Source organism: Leptosomus discolor, chromosome 2 (assembly GCF_034619465.1).
Source record: "Leptosomus discolor isolate bLepDis1 chromosome 2, bLepDis1.hap2, whole genome shotgun sequence".
Lineage (NCBI taxonomy): Eukaryota > Metazoa > Chordata > Aves > Leptosomiformes > Leptosomidae > Leptosomus > Leptosomus discolor.
This window is the reverse complement of record NC_141392.1, coordinates 78,144,316-78,165,930: the sequence shown is the minus strand read 5'-3', so window position 1 is coordinate 78,165,930 and position 21,615 is coordinate 78,144,316. Positions and strand designations below refer to the sequence as shown.

The window sequence follows — 21,615 nt, the reverse complement described above, 5'->3', positions numbered from 1 at the left end:
TGAAAAAGGTAAAGTGGTTGTCAGCCTAGGGATTTTTTCCTCTTTGTTTTTGTTCCCTCCTCATTATTACCGAGGCTGGCGTTGTAAGGCACTGCTTCAGTCAGAGCAGCTTCGTTTACACTGCTTTTTGGCTATTACTCAACTGTACCAACTATCCTGCATATGCTTTTAAAGTGTCACAGACTACTGTATTAGTCACGCTGTCTCAACGGAAACCACAACACTGAAGGACAATGAGGATTAAAGGCTGTTTTCTTATTTTCCAGGCTGCTACACAGTGTAGCTCGGACGCTGTGAGTTTCAAGAATCTGGTGAAAGGGAGAGAGTGGACAATGAAAATGGACATGGAGGATGCTGACATGACTCTGTGGACGGAAGCCGATTTTGAAGAGAAGTGCACATACATTGTAAACGATCACCCGTTGGATCCCAGTGCCGACGGAGGCACCCTAACTCAGGCAGAGGCTTCCTTGCCAAGGAACTTGACTTTCAAATACGCATCTAACTGCAAAGAGGTAAGCGGCAATGCTCTGGGGAAGGCTGGAGTCAGACAAGCCAAATCACAGTGCTTTGGAAAGTGTGTGCTCACCCTGGCTTCCATTCTTTAACAACACACACACACGCACCCCCCATGCACCACCACCACCAAATGCTGCCCGCTGGCTTTTAAGATGGGACCCTAATAACTCTTTTAAGAAACTGTGGGCTGTTCATCTGTCATGTAATATTTTCACTGGAAATCACAGCCAGCCTATCACTGAAACTGGTTCTGTACCAATTCACAAACAGTTAAATTTTCACACAATTTGAACAGCATCTGAATAAGCATATTTAAACTGTGGGGTAGTTCTCTGCCAATTTCTAGACTGCTGTTTGCCAGGACCATTCATTGCCTCTGGCTCAGAGATTAAAGTGCCTCGGTTGTCCAATAAATAGCTTTAAAAAACATAGAGGGGGAAAAAAAAAAAAACAAATTCCTGGAAATGTGTTTAATTATTTCTTTTTGTTTTCCCTTTGGTTATGAAATTGCTTTATTCTTTTCGTGAGCTTGCTGTATTCCTGACTTCCTAAATTCTTGAAAACTCCAGCATGTCAGTTAAGGAAGTGATGGTAGAAGCTTGACAGAAGGGTGGCCGTATCTTAAATTAACTTTTGTTTATCTGGGACAGTATCTTCACTGGTAGCCAGCCGTGCAAGTCTGTCCTATCCTTGTCCCTGGAGTGGGTACATTCTTTGTTGTTGTTTCAGAAGGGCTGGAAAGAAGTGAGCCCGGATGAGCAATTTGGTTTTGTGTTTACTCCTTCATATAGAGTAGCTATTATAGCTAGGTGTGATGTTCGGCGGGGTAATAACCCAAGGGACAACCCTTCATTTCTCCTTGTGCTGAGACTTGTGGTATAGCAGCTATTACCTGTGCTTCTACTCTGGCTAAACACACTGACCACAGAGCTGAAAAGAAGAGGTACACTCATCTGTGCCTATCAAATATTTCCTCCCAGAGTAGGTGCTTGTTTAATCCTGCAAACAGATACAGGGCCAGACCCCCAGCTGGAGGTTGTTGGCATTGTGGATTTTAGCTTGGCAGTGCATAAAGCAGTGTCTAGTAGGTTTAGTAAGAGGTTAAAGCTAAATTCTCCTTAAAATCACTCTTCCCTTCCCATCTGCCCTGCCCTGCCCTGCAGAACTTTGGCAGAGAAAGGACACGCTCCAGAAGTGTGAAACCTTGTTTGGTGCTATTGCATCGTTAGATAGGTCTTGGTTTGACAGGGAGTGGAGGCGATAGAGCTGCGACTCCAGTGTATGATATGGGAGGATTTCTTGGTTGAAGGATGAGCTTGCAGCATGACAGCTCGGGCAGATCCTCGGCAGCCGGCTGGTGGCTTGGGCTGCTTGCTCTCTCTACTCCCGTTTAGTCCTGCTGCTGTGGCAGAGGACATCCGAGGAGCTTTCAGAATTCCCGGTGCTGTGTTTGGAAACGTGGAGGTGTAATTCCCTTACGCTCTAGCTCAGGTCAGTGGATCAGGGTAGGAGGATTGCTCCCACTTCTGTATAAGAAGTGGGGGGAGAGAGAAGTCGTTGAAAGATTCTTGGTTCTTCCTTGTAAAATGTGACCCGTGCAGCTCCCTGCTAGTGGGAGTTTGAATATAGGACATCCTCCTTTTGTTCTCCAGAGTTCCCCCCGGTCTTTTATTTGCGCTGAATAGCACCTACCGTAAGGAGCAACAGGAACTTTCAAACCCTGACTGTTTCTACAGTAGCTCTGAAAGAAAGGGCTGATCTGATCCTTTTTTCCCCACACCTTCTGTGAAACCTATGGTCTTGTGAATGTGCGGACAGGTCACTCATTTGCTACTTGTCTGCGGGGTGAAATAGTTGTAAGCGGGTAATCCACTTGCATTCTAGCAACTTCTGACGCGAAACATTATTTTTCTATCTGCCTTCCAAGTTTGATTCTGTTTAGTGGGGTTGAGGGCTGGGTGCACGTTGCTCTTGCACATCAGTGTTTGTGGGGTCAGCGAGGGAGCCTGATTCTGGTTTTGACCTCATGGAAAACCACTGGAGTCCTGACAGCTCGATAGGGTGGGTTTTTTTTTCACTTGCGAAAGGATGAGGTAAGACTTTGGGGGATGCATGCGTGCGTGTTTTGCCAGTGGGTTTCAGATGTGAGCTGTCTTCGTTGTTAACTTAGGGGAGAGCTGTGGCTTCATCTGGTTGAGAGTTTTAAATGCTGAGTCAGTTTATTGACAAAAACATATATAATACATCGCTTGTGAAATGCTAGTACTGTCATGATTAGATCATGAAATCCTAGTGCTGTCATGATTACAATTATATCCCCACTTGGAGTAGGAAAAGTACTGCGTGCCTGCTTGGGAGGGAGGAAGTACAACCGCTGTTGTTTGGGGAGGGTTGCTTTTTGAGTTTCTTTTCCTTGCATGCTTTGTGAAGTGAGTAGCTCCTCTTTAAAGGTTCATTGAATTTGCAACGGAGTCCATGACACGTCATACTCTTGTTTATTCTTGGATCTTGATTGGGAATTTTTCTGAAGGACACATTTTTCATTATGAGTTCACAGTATGTGTCAGCATTTAAAAAAAAATGAATTAGCGCTGCTCGTAACATGTTAGGCTGCTAGATTTACATGAAGTCATTTATTTGTTTCTATGCGTGAACTATTTATCCTTTCCTCCAGTCTTAGCAATTCACAAAAAGTGATGAAACGTGGTGCCAAAATCACGCTCTAGAAGGCTGTGTGTGAATGATCTTTTTCATGCAGACATGTGAAAACATTTTTTTTCAATAATTTTGCCCTTTGGTCTCAGTCCTTAAAGCCTGAACAGCCGTTCTTGATATGAAGTGCCAATTATTCTGCTGTCTTGACTATTACTAGTGCCTCATCCTGGTCCGTGAGCTTGACAGAGGGAAACATATCTCAGCAAACCTGTTACTTGTTCCATTTCTCTGATAAGGTTGTTTCATAGAGAGAGACTCTGAATCAGGGATTTTGATGAAAGCAGTGATTTTTGAGCTGTTACGAAATGTGCCTCACTGACCTCAGACACTTGCTCTCCCTTATTGCTTTTGTTTTATTTTTTTTTATATTGAATCACAGAGGAAGCCGTCTGAAAGCATTTCGTTTCACGGCATCTCTTTTAGAAAACTGGTCACTGAACGAAGGGGTAAAATCTGTGTGGGCTTATGTAACTGTAGAACTAGTAGTTAAGAGAAAATAATCAGTGTTATTCCAGGACACATGATGGCCTTCCCTGTTTGCATTTGGAGAGCGCTGTTATTTCACTAAAGCCAGTACGAGTTTGTTCTGTGTTTTGGCGATTGTTGTTTTCCTTCCAAGCGGTTCAGTGGTGCCGTTCCAAACTGCCCTCCTGGTGCTGAGCTGACAGGGGTCGTTGTTTCCTACCCGTGCCCTCTCCCCCAGGGAACATGTAGGAGCGTTGGGCTTCCAAAGCGCCTTTTAATCCCCAGTTAGGAACCGGAGCTCGCCCGTCCCCTGTCCGGGGGCTGCGGGCAGGCCGGGCCGTGCTCTGCCCCCCGCCCCGCTGACCGAGCCTGCCGGGCTCCCGCCGTGCCCCTGCCCCCGCCCGCCGCCGCCTCCCGCCGCCGCATTAGGACCCTGGTCAGTTCCAGGGCCGCCGCCGCCGCCGGCCGGGGCTGCTCCCGGCCCCGGCCCCGGGCTCCCCGCGCCGGGCCAGCCCGCAGCCGGCCGGGCTCTCCGCGCCAGCCCGGCCGGGCGCCACCGCTGCAGCGCCTCCGGGCTGCCGCTGGCTCCCGCTCGCCAGCCGGCGGCCCCCGCCGCAGCCCGTCCCGCCCGGAGCGAGGGGAGCGCGGGTTAGCTCAGCCCGGCCTCGGCGGGAGCCGCAGCTGCCCGCAGCGCCCGGAACCGGCCTTGCGGCTTCGGGCTGACGTTTGGCTTCATCTTCGTGCTAAAAGTGCTGTTTCACTGAGGGGAAAAATGCGGTCGCGGCCGTCTTGCAAGAGTGTTGAAAGTTGGAGCTTTGAAGGGAGAGGGGGTGAGCGCCTGTAGAGAGGAAATTGGTCCGCAGATCGCACGTTGCTCCCTTACGGCGCGGTTCGGCCCCAGAAGGCTGGAGAAGGGCGGTAGGCTTTTATTTGCGGGGAGCGAGCTCAGGTCATGCTCCCCTGCGGTTCCCTGCGAGGAGGCCGCTTCGGAAGGTCCCGGTCGCCGAGAGGCAGCAGCAGCCGCCGCAGCAGCAGCAGCAGCCGCTGCAGCAGCAGCCGCAGCAGCAGCAGCGTGCCGAAGGACACCTGGTGGACACAAGTCTGAAATGCCTCTCTGCCGCGGCTCGGCGGCGGCCCGGAGGCGGCCCCCCCCTGCTCCGCTCCGGACGTGGACTGCTGCCTTCGCTGTTCTGCCTACCAGCCCTCGGCAGCTCTGTGCTTCGTGGCCTCTTGTTAAGCTGCCCCCGCCTAAGTTGCGGCAGGGCAGGAGCCCCTTTCGGCTGCGGGGGGGCGGGGGCTGCCGGCAGCCTGGAGCTAGCCTGTTCTGGCACTGCCGGCACCCCTCTCCTGGAGGGTACCCCGCCTCGACCACAGCAGCCGAGCTTGTGGGGGCACAACGGAGGCCGAGAATTGCTGACCAGAAAGCCACCCTCGGTTAGAAGTCGCCTGGACAGCTTTAGTCTGGTTTAGCAAAACTTCGGTGTTGGCACACACAGAGATGTGCAGAATGTCCTCTGCCAAAATAACCTTCTGGTGGGCACGGGGTGAGAAATCATCTTCGTGTTCAGCTGCTCCGGGGGAGAAGCAAACACTGCATGTAAGGTGGATATCAAAAAGTATCTGCTGTGTCAGAGACACCAGTTCAGTGAGTGTTTCAAGTTGACTAGTTCGAGGAGTGATTTCTAGAGATTCTGAGAATTTCATTAAAGTCGTTTTAATTAAGGCCAAGATATTTTAAAACCATGAAAAAACTCCAGTTACCATGCAGTAAACCTGGTAGGGTGTGCTGTAGCTTGGTTGTGAACTTTTCGTGAGAGGGCAGATGGATGTAAATGAAGATATATGGGGAAGATGAGAACAACATCTGCCTTTTTCAGCTCTCTATGAGAAATGTACAAGCAAGACAAAAATAAAACTGAGCCACTGAGCTTGTTTCAGCTTGTGGTAGGTGTAGGAAAATTTCTGGAAGTCCCTTTTCTCTCTCTTCAGTCCAGATGCACAGATCAATGGAGCATTTAACTACCTCTGCTGTTGATGTTTAATTTTTTTTTTTTCTGTAGTGTGCTGAAACATATGTTGAAACGCAGACAAGCACCAACAGCCACCACGTACACCCAGCAATCTGTTTCCGGGTGGATTACCTCCTTGAGTCCATGGCTGTTATTTGTCCCTTTTGTTTTGACATTTAACATGAAATTGTGCTAGGCGTTAGTTGTTTACTGGGATTTTTAATCTTGACCAATACACAGGAAAGTATTTCTCTGTCCGTCTCTCTCCCTGTCTCCCACCAAGGGTGATATAACAGAAGAAAATGTAGCATCAGAAAATCACGAGGCTTAGCTAATTGGTGAAGTGCTGTCTACAGTCCAGGGCTTTTACCATCCTTTGCTGCAAAGGACTGTTACGAAGCAAAACGCTGACCAAAGTGAGCTTTCTGCAGGGTCTGATGAGCGCTGATCTGCTTTGATAAGAACGTTGATTCCTTGCAGGGTACAGACAGCAGTAGTCCCAACTCTCGGTGTTCGTCAGCCACTCCTGCTGTTCCTGTTGTCTTCTGAAATCCTGGCGAGCAAAAAGACAAGGGGCAAGATGTGTGAAGGGGATACGATTAATCCATTTTGCCATGAAAGTTTGGTTATAATACCAAATTAATGGGCTTTTTACCTTCCTTTTTTTCCACTATCTGTGCAGCAGGATCAGTCTTGCAAAGGCTTGGGGTTTTTGGTTTACAAAATTGTTGTTTTTCTAACATTGTTTGGATACATTACATTTTAAGAAGATTGGTGAGGAACAGAGAGAGACAAAACCAATAACTCAGCAGTGTTTTGCAAAGGGTTACTCCAAGGCACGTTCTTCTGAATAATGATGAATTGCTTCCTGATTTGTGGTCAGTGACTTTTTTTGGTATAATTACTGTCAAGAAGGAAGCTGAACAACTAGAGTACATTTCTTAGACCTAGCATAGTGGAGCATTTTCATCAAAAACCTTACGCCTTTCTGACCAAACCCACTTGACTTATGTTACCGGAACTGCAGTCTCCTTTTTATAAAAGAGGGTGATCTGTGAGTACGTGTCCCAAAGCCATTTTGTACTCTGTTTTGTATGCCACTGTATGCTGGTGAGAGAGTTGTAGGTCATCTTTTTTTTGTTGTTCTCCTTTTAGCTATCAGGACGGGTATAGAGTGCAGAAGGTGGTGTGGGGGGGAAGGTTTCATTTTGTTCTGGAGGAGAAGTTATTCCAGTTCCTAACTTACTGGAAAAGCAATCTCTGTAGCAGTAAAGTGATTGATAGCTATTAAGTATTTTTCTTTGCTGGAACTAGTTTTTGAGGGTTGCTTTGATAGGAGAAGCAAATTCTGAAGGTATTTGGCAGTCTCTCTGTACGTTTCACTTACTGTTTCTTCTTCTAAATGTATTTCCACAAAACAGGTTTTTCAGGCAGTGTTCATCTTTGGCTTTTGTATGTCTCTGTAAGATGCTAGTATCTAACAAAGCTGGTCGTATTGTATCCAACACGGTTGTTAATGTATTTCTGTTTTGCTGACCTGTCACTAAAAATTTCTTGCCTTGGTTGCTTTACCCTGTTAAGTTCGGGGGACAAGGGAGAGGAAGGATGACTCTTTGATTTCTGCTGGCGATGGACTAATCCTGTGCTGCTCTTCTTGTAGGTCACTGGAGTGATAAGCAAAGAGTACATCCCAAAAGGAACGCGCTTTGGACCCCTGGTAGGAGAGATCTATACCAGCGATACGGTTCCCAAGAATGCGAACAGAAAATACTTTTGGCGGGTAAGCAGGAAAAAACAGCACCGTGTTGTTGCAGTAAGCAGATCACTAAATGAGTACAGCTGAGAAGCTGGGTCACTTCCTGCTTCAGACCTGTGTCAGTGCAGGGGGCAATTCTGCGCGCTGCCAGGCACGAACAGAGCCAGTGGGGTGAGCTAAGCCGAGTAAAAGCCTGGCTGTCTTGGATGTAGGGACTGTGTGGGTGGAGAGAGCAGGGGAGATGCACGGAAGATGGCTGTGTCTTCTGAAGTGGATCAGTGCTCGATTGTGTAAAGAAATAGTTTTGCTACTTGCTGTAAGGGCAGGTTATTTTGCATTTCTTCACAGCAGAAAGTCATTCTTGTTTATGCAAATATCACGCATCCTTGATTTTTCCAGCTATGAAGGAGCTGTGAAAGTGCTGCATAATCTTTTACTCTGGAATTAGGATACATTTTGTGACCTTTTTTCCTGGGTTTTGAATAGAACAGCAGTAACACAGTGGTGGTGATCTTCAGCATATATCATTCAAGTCATAAGCTTTTCTAGTCCGCTTCAGAAAGTGTTAAAAGAACAGCCCAGGAATCTTAGTGAGGGGAAAATAATCCATTAATGGCAGACAAATACTAGAGGTGATGCCTAATTTGTACGATGTAGTATAAGCTGGAAGGGAGCACCAGCCAATTTATTTCAGCTTGGGAAGTCTGTGCTGGGGAATATGCTTCCAGTTTATCAGTTGATATAATCCTCAGTTTCCTTTACAGACCTGTTATTAATTGTTAGAGAACATTCCTTCAGGCCCATCTCCTTCCATGGATTTATTTTGCTGCTTTCTGGCCGTTTAGGTTGTGTCTGAATCGGTGGATTTGGGAGTATATCCACGCCTCTGTGCCCAGGTGCCTGCCTGCCTTAGCAATATCCCAACCTCATATCCAGGTGAAACCCAGGGCAAGCACCAGTGTTCCCCACACCCCTTTCTTCCTACCTAATTGCATCATTTTGGTTTCTCAGATCATCTTTGTGCAATGTAATACAGCATTGCACAGGCAGTTATTTGCATGTGTGTTTCTTACAAAGCAGGCAACTGTTTCCACATTCCTAAGGCTACAACATGTTTCTTTTAGCCAAATTTTTCGGGAGTTTGCATCCAGTGTAGGAGAAGACCGGTGTGCCGGCCCTGGCCCTGCCAGTTGTTAATGAGGCAGCAGACATTGGGAAGAGGAGCTGCTAACCATCTTGCAGGACTTCATTCATAAATTGCAGCGAGAAAGATGACATCATTCTCATGATGTGATTTTAAGCCTTAATGCAGAAGGATCCTCAAAATAATATCCTAGGAGCCATCTAAGCATCATTAAATTCCCTGTTCTAATCTCTTGATTCGTTCAAGACAGGCTGCTGCACCAAAAATGAATTCCTTCCTAGGGGTCTGACACAGACTTGCATATGCAAAGGAAATTGTGGGAGATAACTTCCCACATGTTATTAAAGGCATCCTGGGCTTGCTGGCAGGAGCAGGAACATCTGCTGTGCGCGCGGGGGGACGCTGCCTGCGCCTTGCCCACACAAGGGGAGCGGGGCTGCCCGGGGCCAGCGTCATTTCTGGGAACCACACCGTGACTCAGCACATCTGGTCTCGCCTTCCCCAGAATAGGTGGGGGCTTGGTGGGGCACCTTCGCCCTAAAGCCAGAGCACAGTGACCCAGCAGCATCCATGGCCCTGCCATGGGATGCCATGGGAGCGGTGGAGGGCCGGTTTGGGAAGCGGCGGAAGGCGTCAAGCGCCGGAGCCCTGCGTTCCTGGAAGTTTGCGAGCCGGGGTGAACAGAGAAACCCGAAGGCTCCTCTTGATGCAGCACAAGTTGCCCGGCTCCCTTCCATTTTCTCATAACAAACACACCGCAAAATCTCTCACAAGCTGCTTTGATGAGGCCACATGTATTTCCCCCTTCTCAGTTTACAGGAAGTTACTCTTAAAGAAAGTGATTCTGGTGTTTACGGCCTGCATTAAAGGGCCAGGCTGCCTCACCCGTCTCCACCGGCAGCTCTCTTGGGGAGAAGAGGAGAGGTCCTGGCCGGCCGGTGGGCGCTGGCAGGGCGTGCTGCCCGGCCAGGTAGGTGCAAGAGACAGTGGTGTGAACACAAAGGCAGGAACACGCCGTAGGAGTGTTTTCCCCCTGAGATAAGCGCTGTCTCCCCTTTGGAAAGGCATTTCCTGCTCAGTGAGGTGTGTCGCTGGTGCAAGCTGCTCACGCTTCAAGGGCTGGCTTTTGCGCGGTTGTCTGTTTTGCGAAACCCAGGAACCGCATTTCATCCAGCATGGAGCTAGTTCTCCCCGAGAGTAGGGGATGTGTCTTTAACAAACATGTCTCCTGGATTTTTCTTGCCTTTTTGAAAATTTTTTTTAAGTAATTCTCTTATTCTTACCACTTTAAAAAACAGTAACTTCTGTCAGTGACTGTGACTTCTTTCCCCCCAAGCCACTGAGCAGTTTTTAGATTCATTTTTTCTTTCCCTTCTGTGGACAAGCCAGAACATGTACCTCGATAGCAAAAGTGACTTCTCATCGGCTGGCCCCTCTCCAGGTCTTGGTTAAGTTATGGCAGGTGAAGTTCATCTTTGCCTCGCCCAGGCTTTCTACAAAAGGGTTACAGTCCAACTATGAGCAAGTGTTGCTTTAGAACTCTGGGGGGGTGGAGGATGTTTGCATAGTTTAAACCTTTGGGTGGAGGTGGTAGGAAACTGCAAGTACAGAGGCCATAGAAAAAGGCGAGAAGGACTCTGACGTAGCACAGCCAGTCAGTCTTATACGCAGGTGACTCAAAGCATTAATGCAAGCATGCACCCAGACCTGCAGTCATTAGCATCACCCACTTGTTGATCATAGCACCAGGAAGAGGACTCAGGTAGACTGTTCACGCAGGGACAGTACTCTGCATTTCAGATTTTGGGTCTGATCTGTCCATAACTAGCAGAGACACAGCCTAAGCAGAAATGGAAAAGGTGACTGTGGACTTACCTTTGAGTAAGCATCTCTTTCTTAATGCAGAGGATATCACAGTTGGAAAGGGGGAACCTGACTTGAATTCTTATTTCAGTAGTATCTGCTTGTTAAAAAAAAAAAAAAAGCAGCTTATCATTTTTCCCTCCTGGACTCTGCGCGCACGTGGTGCGCGTTGTGCGTATATATATTCACAAGCACTTCCTCTCTATTCCAGATCTATTCAAGTGGCGAGCTTCACCACTTCATTGACGGATTTAACGAGGACAAGAGCAACTGGATGCGTTATGTAAACCCCGGCTACTCTGTTCAGGAACAGAACTTGGCTGCTTGTCAGAATGGAATGAACATCTACTTCTACACCATCAAACCCATCCCTGCCAACCAAGAGCTGCTTGTGTGGTATTGCCGAGACTTTGCAGAGAGGCTGCACTATCCCTCCTCCAGAGAGCTGACAATGATGAACCTCAGTAAGTGGATTACAGTATAAACAAGGAATGCTAGTAATGTCTCTTCTGCCTGTATGATCTAATAATAAGTTGTATAATTACACAGCTGCATCATCTGTTGTGTCACAGTAGGTAGCTTGGAGTGAAAAGGGGAATTAAAAAACCCAACGCAACAGAATGAGTTCCCTGTGCCCGTTCACATGTAAACAGAGTATAAAAAAATCTGAACAGTTACTGGTTTACAATATGAGTCTTATCTGATGAAATTCTGGACAGACAACCTGAATATATCCTCTACCTTCAGAACCGTAGATCTTGGTTCACTTTCAGACTTGCCAAGTCCGGATCTCATAGTGCGTTGAGCAGAAGTCTGCTTTGATAGCGTGTACGAAAGGCTGTCCAGTCACGCTCCCAAAGGGCTGCCCTCACTGTACAAGGAAGTGGCCGTGTGCCATGACTCCATCTAGGTGTCTGACAAAATACGTGTTGACTGCACAATACTCTTTGAGCCTTGCATCTGCGCTCACTTACCTTATGGGAGTAAAACTCCTGTGGTCTTCTCATCTGGTTACTTGTTTTTTAAGCACAGTGCAATTTGTCCCTGTTTCTTGGCTGTGTATCACAGCTTTCATTTTCTGTTAAAAAAATAATAGCACTGGTAGGAGGGGGAAGAGGTATTTCCAGGAGTTTGTGTTCCTCTGTGGTTTCTGACCATTTCCAGCCTCAGTGCTTTACTCATAGCTTAATCACTGCTAGAACCTCCCCCAGAGCCCCTTGAAGAGACAGAGAGGTTCTTGCTGACTTCTCATTCGACTTCTAGGCTGCCTCCCCTCCTGCTAGCTGCTCTGAGATAGAGCAGAGCGTTCTTTTGTCTTTCTGCCAGCACCTGCGCTGAAATTTGAAGGAAAAACTGCAAGCAGGCTTTTTTTATAAAAAGGACTATTTCCTGTTCTTCGGCAACAAATAATGGGTTATAAAATATCACTGTTACTTTGGGGATCATTAGAGCTAAAATGTAACCCCACATCATGAAAGTGGTGTCACGTATTCAGATGAATCAAAACTACTTCTGTCCTCTATGGGTGCCATCCTTTCACCAGTTTTTGGTCTTTCCCTACATATTATAGAAGAAAATTTGCATTCTCCTAATGGCGGAGGGAGGGGATGTCCTGTGCTGCGATATCCCCAGTTCAAAAAACATCTCACTGATTCTGTCATCTTTGCACATACATCATTTCACCACTTGCTGTGCGGTTTTATTTCCTGATATGATGAACTATTGGCTTTTCAGTGGGACCTGCAGGTGGGATGAGACAACAGCGTTAAGGGTTCCTGTGGATGGCGAGTTTGCAAACATCCAGCCAGATCTAGCTAGGAGGATACACAAACACAGCCTCAGTTTCCTGCATCTGCTGGCATCTTAGGTTGCCTTGCAGTAGCAGTGAGGAATGTGTTTGTAAAGTGTCAACTAATTAGCTGGTTACTCCTACTTAGGTCAAAACTAGGGGTGTCTGGAATAATATTTAATAGAATAATTTATTTTAGTAAAAGTAGGCTCAATATGTGGATTTAAAGAGATGGGATTTTGAGCAATAATTATGTAGTTCAGCCTTAACATTCGAAAGAGCATTTAAAATTTCCAGACACTGAGGTTGAAATATCCCTTCTTTTTTTTTAAAGATAATTCCTTTTAAACCATTTAGAAATTTTATGTTAGCCCCCTCTACCTACAGAAAATAGCTGTTCAGAAAAATGAGAAAAGGTTCTTACTTGTTTTGTCTTTCCCCCTCACCTTTGTGACAAACACATTCAGGCCTAAAGCTTGCAGTTGGGCCAGAAACCCTACAGGTGCTGTAAGGATTGAGCTTCTCTAAAATTTCAGTGCCCTTTCTTGAAGAGTACCAAAAAACCCCCAGGGGTCTCCCAAAAATGCTTATTTGCTGAAGGCCCTGTAGCAAAAGTGCAACCAGGGATGGTTTTTCCAGCGTTAGTACTGGAACCAGATGAGTTTAAAGTGAATGTCAGCACCGTTCAGTTTTCTTCTTCCCCTTCCTGCCAGGCCACTTCTAAGGTTAGTGAGCACCCTGCTGCCTCTCTATTGCAAGCCTGAGGTGTCCTCACACTGCGTTCATCTCTGCATAAAGTGCAGAAGGCTTGTCCCCCAATTGCTAGCGTCCTGCACCTGCTGCAGGCATGGGGCTTTGCCCCATCAAATGTCTTAACACAGTCTTGCTTGGGAGGACCCCCCCCCGCTGGTCACCTCTTCCACCCGCTAGGAAGTCAGGAAAAGTCCTGACTCCAGCCAAATGGATTGCTGATAATTCGGTGTTTAAAGTGGCATGGCTTCCCTCAGAGGAGCAGGTGAGCGTTGCTGCCTCTCTCAGCTCCTCCTGGCTGCTGTTTTTGGTACCCTGTGAGGAATGGGGAGGGAAAGTTGGGGTCCAGCTCCCACCACAGGCTGAAGTCAGGGCTGGCGGTGCCAGTGCGAGCGTGGGGCAGCAGCACTGGAAGCCCACGGCCGTGGTACGTTGCGCCTAGCTCCCTCCCTCCGCCGTGTCTTAGGTGTGCAGAGCATGTCCGTGCCCGCAGGAGGCTTTGGAAGAGCTGTGCCTTGGCTGGTTGCCCAGCGCAGCCCAGGAGAGGCCACCTGGGACACACACCTACAGAGAACTTCCCAGTCTTGCCAACTTAAAATGCAGGCAGCTGCTTTAGGTGCCTCAGGGGTTTGGGGATCACGGTCTTGGAGTTCAGCACCTCAGTTCCTCTTTAAGTACCCGAGCGGGATTGGCCTCCAGAGAAAAATGTATCAGAGAATTTCTCTGGCTTTATTTCCTGTAATTAGTGGCCTCAAAAATGAGAGAACTACCACTTTAGAGCGTAAATATATTTACACATCCACATACAACATCTACTCGCCTCTGTAACAGGAAACTTTCAAATTAAAGGTAACTTCTCCAGCGTTAGTTCATTTGTGCCGTAGAAGGAAAGCATCCAGATTGAAGACAGCAATTAGACATGTACTTAGTTATGGGTTTAACCCTGTCCTCAGTGTTTTCTTGAACTGGGGCCTTTGACCCAGTCCTTCAGACGCTGAAGCACACACCTACCTTCACAGCCGTGATTATCTCTGAGTGGAGCTACGTAACTTTGAGTGGATGTTGAAGTGCCTGCAAGGAGTTGCACAACAGTGGCAGGGGCAAGACTCCATATTATCCCAGCAGTGGAAACTCAGTCTCGTTTCAAACAATCCCCTTCTCCTTCCTGGCTCTTTTGAGGCCACTGATGTTGTTTTCTATCAAGATTTGAGATACATCACCTTCAGATGGTGACAGTGTCCAGTAAATGTTGCAATAGCACAAAATTTCTACAGTCTGCTGGCCAAAAAATCAATTTTCGGTAATTTACTAAATACGCTTAACCTCATTCAACTGGACCCTCAGATTGTCTTTCAGTTTGTGATATTTTATTTTTGGACTAGCAAACAGACCAAGGAAATTTTCTTCAGGGGTCCCACATAGTTCAGCATTTCATTCCTACCTATTCGTAGGAGGATTATTTTGGGATGGAGGGTGGAAAGGGTAACAGTTTTGGTTTTATTAACTCCCCCCCCCCCCCCAAAAAAACCAACACGCCCCCCCACGCCCCCCTCCCCCCCCCAAAAAAAAACAACCCAACAAACAATTGCCTTGACTCAGGACACGACTATTTGATAATAATGTTCATGTATTGCAATCATATGATGCAACTTCCTGCTGCTCATGTCATATTTGTCTCCTCAGTCAAGCCCAGGCAGGTGACATATTTTGGACAAACTTCAGGAAAAAAGTTTGAGTTGGGGGAAGACAATTTGCATATTTACAAAACATTTGGCAATCTCTTTGTTTCATTAACAGGTTTAACGAGGTATTATTTAAAATCTTTTGGATTCTATGAAGATTAACTTTTTAATGCTTGTTTCTTAAATGTGATTTATGCTTTTCTTCTTCCTGCTGGCCCTGACACGCTGGCCGTTAGCTAAGCCCTGCCGCTCGCTTTCCCTTTTGTTTATGGGCAGTTTCACTTTCTGGTTTTGAAGCTTTTCTGTTTGGGTTGAGAGGAAACATCTGCACTTGCTTAAAAAAATGCCTCCTGGAATCTTCAAAAGGGCTCAGGAAAATGATTTTGAAATTATAGGAAAGGTTGTCTTCACAAAACCAGAATTCGGGGGCTAAAGTTGACTTAGTATTGAGGATTATTTGAAAGCTCCCTTAAAGACCTTCTCTGAGCAGAATGTTTTCAAAGGCATGCCACCCTGCCTTGGACACATTTAGAAAACAGATGATCAAATTATATACTTCTAAGTGTTGGTCTCCATTCTCATTTTGAGTGGAAACACTCTTTGTTTTGCCTGCTTCACAACTTCGAGGTTCTCTTTCTACTAGCAAAAGAGGTGCTTAATTTAGATCGAAAATGTGAATTGGCATAATTAAGCTTCACCACTTGAAGTGTTCAGTACCATCTCACTCCTGAAATTACTATTGAAATTACTGTCTGCCTACAACCGTTTTTCAAGTTTTTATAAAAAACAGATCATTGTTTTTATGAAGTCTTTCTCAGGCTCAGAGCACAAGAAATGAGAGCAAAGCCTACAGCTACGCAGCCGTGTGTAGCTGGAACACCCACATTGGAGTGACTTTGGGCAGCCCCTCTGCTCAAGTTTTATTAATACTTAAAAGTAACAGGAATTTTGTCCGTTTTCCTCTTGCACACACTCACTAATCTCAGATCTGAGCCAATAACCTGTTGACCTCGGTTAGAAGTGGATCAGGCTCCTAGAGGCATGTCTGAGTTTTTTTTCTTTCTTTTCCCCCCCCTCTCCCCTCAGATCAGCAGCTGCACTGCTCTTGTTTTGTCATGAACCTCTTTTCTGTGTGCGTCTCTGACCACAGAAACTAGACAGACCTTGGAAGAGTATGTGCCTATATTTAGTGTATATGTATGTGTATGGGGGTGGGAGGGAGAAATGCATTTCAAGAGCAAGGGGGAGACATTGTGATCAGTAAGAACTTAAATCTAAAAATCACAAGTTAAAAAAAAATCCATTTATAAGAAATACCTCTTTTTAACTTTGAAGTATGGCTTCTTTTAAGAGCAACAAGAAGGGTTGTAAACCTCTCAATCAGTTCCAGCCCTGGTTTAAGTCCACCTTCAGTATAAAGCATAAGAACCTCTCCTTGGCCTCCGACATTACCTTCTCTTATTTTACACAGTGCTGACACACTTGTTTATGTTTTGATCTGTCTGGTGTTCCCAAGCATCTCTTGTGTTCAGGTAATAGGAGAAAAAGCTGAGAGGGGATTTATGGGCCAAAGATAGCTTGCAAACTAAAGAGAGCTGTCACAGTTAGACTTGAAAAGTAATCTTTAAATATTGCAACTTCTGTCTATGCATGGAAATGAGTAGGAGGGGAGGCTTTACCGGGAAAACTTTGAAGGGAAGGAAAGAGCAATTATCTTTAGTCTGTCAAGTGAGGACGTGGGCCCGTTGCACAAAGTTGCGTTCTCGGTGTGAGCTTCCTTTCTGTAACTCGTGGGCTTGCTACAGCGCATGAGGCACGTACGTCCCCGCCCTGATGTTTAACCTTGTGACAGTGGGAGCCGCTCCTCCAGCTGAAGTGGCCCCAGTTTCTCTATCACTTTTCCAGCAGTGCTTCCCCTTCCCCTCCCCCCGGATTTTTTTTTCTTTAAAAGAGAAAAGTGTCAATTTGAACTTCCTGCTCGCCAGACCCCGCTGAGAAACTGATATGGACCTGATAAGGTGGTATTTATTTATTTTTTCTGCTGCGAGACTTCACAAGTCCTGCTTCCCCCCGCCTCCTCCCCAGCTTTCAATACTTCGCAGTCTTGATACTTCCCAATGCTGATAGTGTCACCAGGAATGTTTGCTCTGAGACGCTGGCATGGTGACAGGCAACTGATAAGAAGATGTAGATAATATTATCCACAGCGCTGTTTTGGAGCTTCTTGAAGCTGGTAGGACCTCTGTTACACCCGAAAATCTGGATGGGCATTTAGAAAATGAGCTGCCAGGCCATGAGTACAGACAAAATGACCAAAGAAAGCAGATGATTTTTAATGCCAGACTATGCGACACACTATTAATTTATTTTTGAAACAGCTTTGCATTAAACTTTAACATTGAGAGAAGTAATTGGGAAGCTACCTGCGCACTTAGGTGTGTACGTACTTGCTGTACAACGTGCCCTACATTTTATCATAAATATTTTAATTGAACATAACTGTGTTCAACTGCATTTCATTTGCAACTTGAAAATAACACAAACTGCCCACATATCTCAAATTAAATTTGGTTGCTATAAGTCTAATGCTGTTTGAAAAAGGATGCCACTGTAAAAGTGGGTTGCTGTGAGCAGGAGCGTGCTTTGAAAGCAGCTGTTTTCTTGGATACGTTTAATAAATGGCTGTTTCTTTGCCTTATAGGGTAATGTTGCCAAATGATAGATTCCGTCAGGGTAGTGAATAGTGAAGCAAAGAATCTGCGTTGAAAGCAGTGTGGTCGTTGCCTGTTCCCATCTTCCTCACTGGGTTTAGCCGGTCCTCCAAAAATCAGAAATAACTGTTTCTCACCTCGGTTAGTGAAGTAATAACAGTCAGTCACAAAAGCAGAAACTTGGCTAAAGGGCTGTGGTGCTGTTGAGTGACATACCTGTCGGCGCTGACTTGTACCTCCTGATGGAAAACCTTGCACATAGCTCACCACGAATATGAAACCTTCTTGTGCTTTTCCCCCTGTAATAAAATATCTTGCAAGCTGCCATTTCAAGATTATATAACTATTATTAACTTTGGGAGATTAGATAAAAGCGGACTTCTTTTTCTGTTGAAGACGTCTTTCAGTGTACTGTTTATATTATATTATGTCCAGATAACAAGGTGCAGTCTTTGAATACAAATAAACAGTGTATGCGCTGAACTGAGCCGAATGGATGCTAGCTTCTGTTTCCTTCTAAATACATACTTCTTTTTCCTTTTTTTTTTTTTTTTAAAGCATATTTCAACTGAAGCTGGAGCCAACCAGTCTTGCTTTCTTTTGCTTTGCTTCAGCATTTTTTTTTATAAAGTACAGCTGTAAGCAGAGGAGTTTTGCATAGACTGAATGCCACAGAAATCTGCAGTAAATAGTCTGCTTTGTTGTAGATGTTCCTAAGCAGTATATTTAATGAGTAATGATCTGTTTACTGATGGAGAATACCTTCTCTTTGAAGAAGGCTTTCATCCTAGCCAGCCATGGTTTTTTTGGTACTGTAAGTAATTGAACTGGCTGGTGAAGTGACTGCTGTGGTTTGGCAAAAGCCGATTTGTCGTGCCTTGTTATTTTACTGAGGAACATTTCTGGGAGCTTGCCTTCTGCAAAGTCCTTCTGTTAAACCTATGTTGTGAACAAATGCTTGTTACCGCATTTATTAAAAATGCTGCTTAAATAGACATTCAGCAGCGAAGCTAGTCAAATTTAAGGGGAAAGAAAGGTGAAATGAGTTTGCAACATGGAGACTAGCACTCTACAACTGAATCATCATCCGGGTTTGTATGTACTGGCTGGTATCCTTTAAATTAGCAATGTTTTTTGTTAACACTTAATACCACCAGGCATTTCTTCACACAGAAATTGGTTTTTTTGGTTGAGTTAAATGGTTGCTTATCTCTGAGGGTGGTCCTTCCTTCCCACTAAACTTGTAAGAGTAAGATTGTGTTTTGAAAAGAGCTAATGACGGTAGCATATCTAAATAATCATTACCTTGTCTTTGTATTTCAGCACAAACCCACATTAATCCAAAGCAGCACAGTGCTGATAAAGATGAGCTCTATCAGAAAAGCATCCCAAAGAAGGAGCACAGTGTGAAAGAAATCCTGAAAATGGAATCCAATCCTCCAAAAGGAAAAGACTTCTTCCAGACCAACATTTCACCAGTTACTCCAGAAAAAGACTTGGATGATTTGCGTAAGAACTATAGCCCGGAGAGGTGTTTCTTCCCTCGAGTTGTCTACCCGATCCGACCTCACATTCCAGAAGACTATCTGAAAGCTTCCTTAGCATACGGGATGGACAGACCCAGCTACATTACTCACTCGCCCATCCAGACGTCTACTACGCCAAGTCCTTCTGGGAGGAGCAGCCCAGACCAAAGTTTAAAAAGTTCAAGCCCTCACAGCAGTCCAGGGGTCACAGTTTCACCTCTGGCACCTACTTCCCAAGAGCACAGAGAGCCGTACTCTTACTTGAATGGATCGTATGGCTCGGAAGGATTGGGGTCTTATCCTGGATATGCACCCCCTGGCCACCTCCCACCTGCCTTTCTACCGTCCTATAACCCCCACTACTCCAAATTCCTGTTACCTCCATTCAATATGAGCTGCAATAACCTGAGCGCTTTGAACAATATCAATGGCATCAACAATTTCAATCTCTTCCCAAGGATGTATCCTCTTTATGGCAACCTGCTCAGCGGAGGTAGCATTTCCCACCACATGTTGAACCCCACCACACTCCCCAGTTCATTGCCCAGTGAAGGAGGCCGTCGATTGCTGCAGCCTGATCATCCGAGAGACTTCCTCATACCAGCACCTAACAGTGCCTTCTCTATCACGGGCGCTGCTGCCAGCATGAAGGACAAGCCATGCAGCCCTACCAGCGGGTCACCCACAGCTGGTACAGCAGCCAGTTCAGAACACATAATGCAACCTAAACCTACCTCAGTGGTGTTGGCTGCCACCGGTGGTGAAGAAGCCATGAATCTCATTAAAAGTAAGAGGAATGTGACCGGTTACAAAACCCTCCCATACCCACTGAAGAAGCAGAACGGGAAGATCAAGTACGAATGCAACGTTTGCTCCAAGACCTTTGGCCAGCTCTCCAATCTGAAGGTAGGCAGCGGGGAATAAGGCACAAGCCTTCTTGGGAGGCTCTGGTTTCTCCCTGTAGGTTACCTAGGAAAAGAAGGGACAGGCCTCCCTTGCTTGTTCGGCTGATTATCAGTCTGGGCTTAATATGGCACCCCCCAGCAAGAAAGCGGGGTTGTAAAGACAGTGTTCTAATGCTGACGCCACCTAATTAACTAGATAACATTGTATTTTGGCAGTGGGAGCCTTCCGCTAACTTTAGGAAACATCTGAAAGTACTTTTGTTACAGTGCTGGAAACTGCAAATTGTTAATTGCTTTGTTTCTCCCTAGGTGCACCTCCGAGTACACAGCGGAGAGAGACCATTTAAATGCCAGACTTGCAATAAAGGCTTCACGCAGCTGGCTCACCTCCAGAAGCACTATCTGGTGCACACGGGAGAGAAACCCCACGAGTGTCAGGTATGTAACGCACCACAGAGACAGCTTCCCTTGGAGGCCGAAGGGGCGGCGGGGCTCGTGCACGCCCCGTACGGCGTGCGGGGAGGGCCGCGTGGCAAACCCTCGGCTGCTCGGGGCTGGAGTCCGTATCGCAGCTGTTTCCAGCCCTGGTGCAGCAGCGTCTGTGAGACAACAGGGTTGCCTTTAGCCTGTGGTTCTGCTAGAGCAACATCTGCCCGATACAGTTTTGCCATCGGCCGTACTCGAAATGCTATTCAGCAATATTTAAATAAAAAAAAAAAGGTGGGGATTTTTTTTCCCTTTGTGAGAAAGTGCGAAGATATAAAAAGCTGCTGCTTCATCCTGCCGTCTCCTCCTAGATGTCTGCGATTTAAACCATAAAATCCCCTCCCACTCATTCGCTGTTTCTCTGCCACCCCCCCCCCCATTAGGTTTGTCACAAGCGGTTCAGCAGCACCAGCAATCTCAAAACCCACCTGCGGCTCCACTCTGGAGAGAAGCCTTACCAGTGCAAGCTCTGCCCGGCCAAATTCACCCAGTTTGTGCACCTGAAGCTGCACAAGCGTCTTCACACCCGGGAACGTCCCCATAAATGCATCCACTGTCACAAGAGCTACATTCACCTCTGCAGCCTCCAGGTCCACCTGAAGGGCAACTGCCCCGTCGCCCCTGCCTCCGGCCTCTCCATGGAGGACCTGAACCGAATCAATGAGGAGATCGAGAAGTTCGACATCAGTGACAACGCCGACAAGTTGGAAGAAGTGGAGGACAATATCGACTTAACATCGATCGTGGAGAAGGATATACTGACCGTGCTCAGGAGGGAGATGGAAGGAGGTAATCTGAAAGTATCTCTACAGAGGAACCTGGGAAACGGACTCATCTCCTCAGGATGCAACCTTTACGAGTCGTCAGATATGTCAATTATGAAGTTGCCTCATGGTCACCCACTACCTCTGTTACCTGTAAAGGTCAAGCAAGAAACAGTTGAACCAATGGACCCTTAAGACTTTTTGGCAAAGTGATTTTTTTTTTTTTTTTTTTTTTTAATTTATGACTTGGCAAGTCAGGGTGCCTGTAGCAGTTGCTTGTACATAGTTTCAATGCTGCAAAGCAATCTTGGCTTACAGTAGTTTCCCTACGCTCTCCAGCTGAAAGAAGGAACTCCAAAGTTACTGTTTTCTCAGGGCATAAAAAGGGGCAAAGGACTGTGCATTGCCTCGCCAGTTACTAAAAGACAATCATCTATCCATAATTATTTTTTCAATGATAGTACTTCATAATTTATTATGCAATTAATCATTCTAAAAGCAATAATTAGGAAAATGTTTACAATGACTGGA

General features: G+C 46.2%; 1 protein-coding gene across 2 annotated transcripts in view; it reads left to right on the top strand.

Moving 5' to 3' along the window:
* PRDM1 (PR/SET domain 1) overlaps window positions 1–21,279 on the top strand; it is a 30,665-nt gene extending 9,386 nt beyond the window's left edge. For both annotated transcript variants that reach the window (XM_086461333.1, XM_086461334.1), the window contains exons 2-7: window positions 267–515; window positions 7,369–7,488; window positions 10,683–10,935; window positions 18,727–19,835; window positions 20,144–20,272; window positions 20,704–21,279. In XM_086461333.1, coding sequence (XP_086317459.1) covers window positions 267–515; window positions 7,369–7,488; window positions 10,683–10,935; window positions 18,727–19,835; window positions 20,144–20,272; window positions 20,704–21,279 — 2,436 coding nt within the window. The remainder of the gene's footprint in view (window positions 1–266; window positions 516–7,368; window positions 7,489–10,682; window positions 10,936–18,726; window positions 19,836–20,143; window positions 20,273–20,703) is intronic.
* The last annotated feature ends 336 nt before the right edge of the window (window positions 21,280–21,615 follow it).